The sequence below is a fragment of the Morone saxatilis genome, unplaced genomic scaffold (genome assembly GCF_004916995.1).
Source record: "Morone saxatilis isolate NCDOM2014 unplaced genomic scaffold, NCSU_SB_2.0 Contig15, whole genome shotgun sequence".
NCBI lineage: Eukaryota > Metazoa > Chordata > Actinopteri > Moronidae > Morone > Morone saxatilis.
Genome location: NW_023339707.1, coordinates 24,974,419 through 24,977,602, shown reverse-complemented (window position 1 = coordinate 24,977,602; position 3,184 = coordinate 24,974,419). Strand labels below are relative to the sequence as shown.

Genomic DNA, 3,184 nt, shown 5'->3' with positions numbered 1-3,184 from the left:
GAGGGAGGGAGGGAGGGAGGTGTGATCGCTGCTATAACTGCTGCTGCTGCACCAGCCGCCTGTAATGGGGCATGACTTTGCTCTCAGGGAGGTAGAGCGCCATCTCCAGGGCAACCAGGATGGTGAACTCAAACGATATCAGCTCCCTCCTGCTGATCCTGAAACGCTCCTCCAGCTTCTACAGAGACAACAGAAACCAAAGAGTGAGACACAGACACAATACTTTCTGACAACATGTCAAATGTCCTGTGTCCACTTGTCTTTGATGAGACAGATTTTCTTATTTTCTATTTGAATTCTCTCCCTATTTTTTGTCAAATTGTGTCATGTTTGGCACCTACTTACTTGTTTTGGAACACTACTGAGCTGACTGTAGAATAATCAATACTTCTGATTCAGAAATCTTGATTATTGGTTGAAGTTATTAATGTTTAGGTTGAATGGGAGGATTTGCTTTATTTTTTTTGCCCCGTTATTTGAAACTGAAAAGGTTTATTTAGTTTGAAAATATGCTTTATATGTTATTTGTAGACATTTTAAGATCTGGTAATCTGAGATGGGATTTATCGCTTTGTTTATTTTACAGAAAACAACTGATCCCTTTTGGGATACTGATTGAGAGGTCAGTTATTTTTTTAAGATGAAGTGATTCATCGTTTAGCCTAAAAGAGGTTAGAGAAAAATATTAGGTTTACAATGACATAAACCGGAGTTAAGTAGAGAAGAGAGGGATGTTGGACATTTTATTCTTGATATTTGATTCTGACTAATCAAATAATAATTTTTTGATAAAGATCCTTTAAATATGGGTATAAAGAAATGTAACCAAGATACATTCTGCAGATGCACTCAGTGAAAGAGACTTACATCGATGAGGTGTTTGACCTCCTGTTTCTTGAGGTCACTGCTGATCTTAGCAGCCAGTAGGATGCAGGCAGCTGACACCAACTTCCTGTGAAACAACAACAGTGTCAGTGACAGGACGTCGTTCTGCAGAGTTAGACCACACACAGACCCTCGGATGAGAGCGACGCTACACTCTGTGTTCTGGTAAGGTGATAATGTATGTATGTAAATATGGTAATGAAACAGCTAGAATAATAACTGCCATTTTTAAAGACGTTCAATTGACCGACTGCTCACATCTGCTTAGTTGAACAAAGATGAACGATAAACTCTGAATAAATGATCTTGTTAGTTGTGTGGGCTTTAATAGAAGTAAATGGGAGACAGCAGTAGGATGGAGGTGTAGTGTGGCCGTACATTTAAGCTCTAAGGCACTACAGGACAACGTCCAATGTGGCATCATATCTTTATAAATCAGTGTGTTACCTAACAATATTAATATGAAGGAAATTAGTCAGTATTTGTAGGCACCTCAGTACCAAAAACCCAGTACACACAGTCTTACAGCAGCTCTTAACAGCTGCCTAATTTGCACCTATCAATGCCCATTTTTCCCACAGAGAGATAACAGCTAAGGTTATCATTCTTCAAATCGTCATTTTCCAGAACATTTACATTATGTTGCTTTGTGGGGTTTATGGGACACAGAGGAGCTCTCACCTGTCTGTGGAGTGTGTGACAGAGATGGATCAGCTGCATTAATGACAATAACTAAAAACAAACACAAGGGGGAGCCACTACTACACCACACACTGTGGACACAGCAGCATTTTGTTTTCCTATATGTTGTTGTTGTTTCCCAAAATCTGCATTAACTGTTGTAAATCCAGACTGCACTCCTGAGACTAGTTATAGTAGGAATTACTGCAATTTTCAGTTCTCCATCATCACCCAAACTGTCAAATATTTGCATTCAAAGCACAGAGACTCGTGCAGCTCTTGTTGTTATATGAGGATCAGGTGTTAGTACCTGTTCTGTTTATTGAGTCGACCCTGCAGCACCAACTTCTCAAAGTAGACGAACGCCATCGCGATGGTGACGGGCTGCATGCCGCAATCCTCCCCAACTATTCTCATCTCTCTCTTCAGACTGCCAGACAGACAAAGACAGTTTTATGATGATGCAATTCTTTACTGTAGTTTACATTTTAGCAAAGTGTATATAAAAATAAAGTAAGTGTATCTTACTGCCATAATAACATAATAGCATTTTAGTTGATTCAGTTCAAATACTTTACCTGCGTATCTTGCTGAGAGTGAGTTTAATGTGAGGAAACTTCTCCTTAAACGTCTCGTTCATGTCTTTCTTCAGATCGGACGGTTTGACGTATTCTATTACTGTCGTCTGGAGGAAGAAGGGCGAGAGGAGAAGATGTAATTAAAGAGAAAGAAAATGGAGGAAACAGAACAAAAGAAAAGGGAGTAGAGGAAGAGAAGCATGACAATCTCTTCTTTTCTCTGTTTATGCAAAGTGTAAGCAGAGACATTTAAAAGTCAAACAATGGTGACAGAATGTAAATGAATCCTACGAGGAAGTTAACACTGAGGATACATTTCTCTACTCTACCATCTACGGCTTTACTCTGAGCACACACTGTCTGCTTGGACATTGATCCATTGATTGATCAATCGTGACTTCAATGGCTTCTATTATGAAAAATCTATTTAAAAAGTGTTAATGTATAAAATAACCAGTGAGGATTTTTTGTCTGATCCAGTGTGAATTGAATACAGACAAACAAAGACACTTCATTACACTGATGCACAAATTATATAGAGATCCAATTTTGAAATGTTTATTGATTTGCTAAATTGCTCACAATGACCTAATACACCCAGAGTTTAAAGAGATAGATGGCACATTCCTCTGACTGTAGATTCTCACAGAATATATGAACATATTCAGTAGGTGCAGACAGTTGGGTCACTAACTGACAACAAGTAAAGACTTTTAACAACCTCAGAAAGACAACAAGCTGGTGTGTGGGTTCAGTCTAGGGCTGCATAATTAATGGAATATTAATTCTACTAATTAAGTCTACGATATTGATGTTTAAAATGTGTGCTCGGCTCATAGAAAACTCTGCTGCATGTCAAGTCAAGTGCTTCTTAAACGAACAGCCAGCCAGCAGGGGTGATGAAGATGTTAGGGTTACACTTTTGGTGAGCTGTCATGTCACTGCACACACACCCTGCAGCTGCAGCCTGGATACAGCAGTGCTCTGTCATTGTGAAATAATCACAATGTCAATATTGATCAGAATAATGGTGATTATCA

The 3,184-nt window shown here is 39.0% G+C and overlaps 1 protein-coding gene across 1 annotated transcript in view; it reads right to left on the bottom strand.

Annotated features, from left to right (window-relative positions):
• Positions 1–9: 9 nt before the first annotated feature.
• Positions 10–3,184, bottom strand: part of cables2b (Cdk5 and Abl enzyme substrate 2b) — a 32,427-nt gene continuing 29,252 nt past the window's right edge. Inside the window, exons 6-9 of the mRNA XM_035656021.1 lie at positions 2,145–2,251; positions 1,877–1,996; positions 868–952; positions 10–178 (exon numbers count right to left, since the gene is read on the bottom strand). Coding sequence (XP_035511914.1) covers positions 32–178; positions 868–952; positions 1,877–1,996; positions 2,145–2,251 — 459 coding nt within the window. The 3' untranslated portion in view covers positions 10–31. The remainder of the gene's footprint in view (positions 179–867; positions 953–1,876; positions 1,997–2,144; positions 2,252–3,184) is intronic.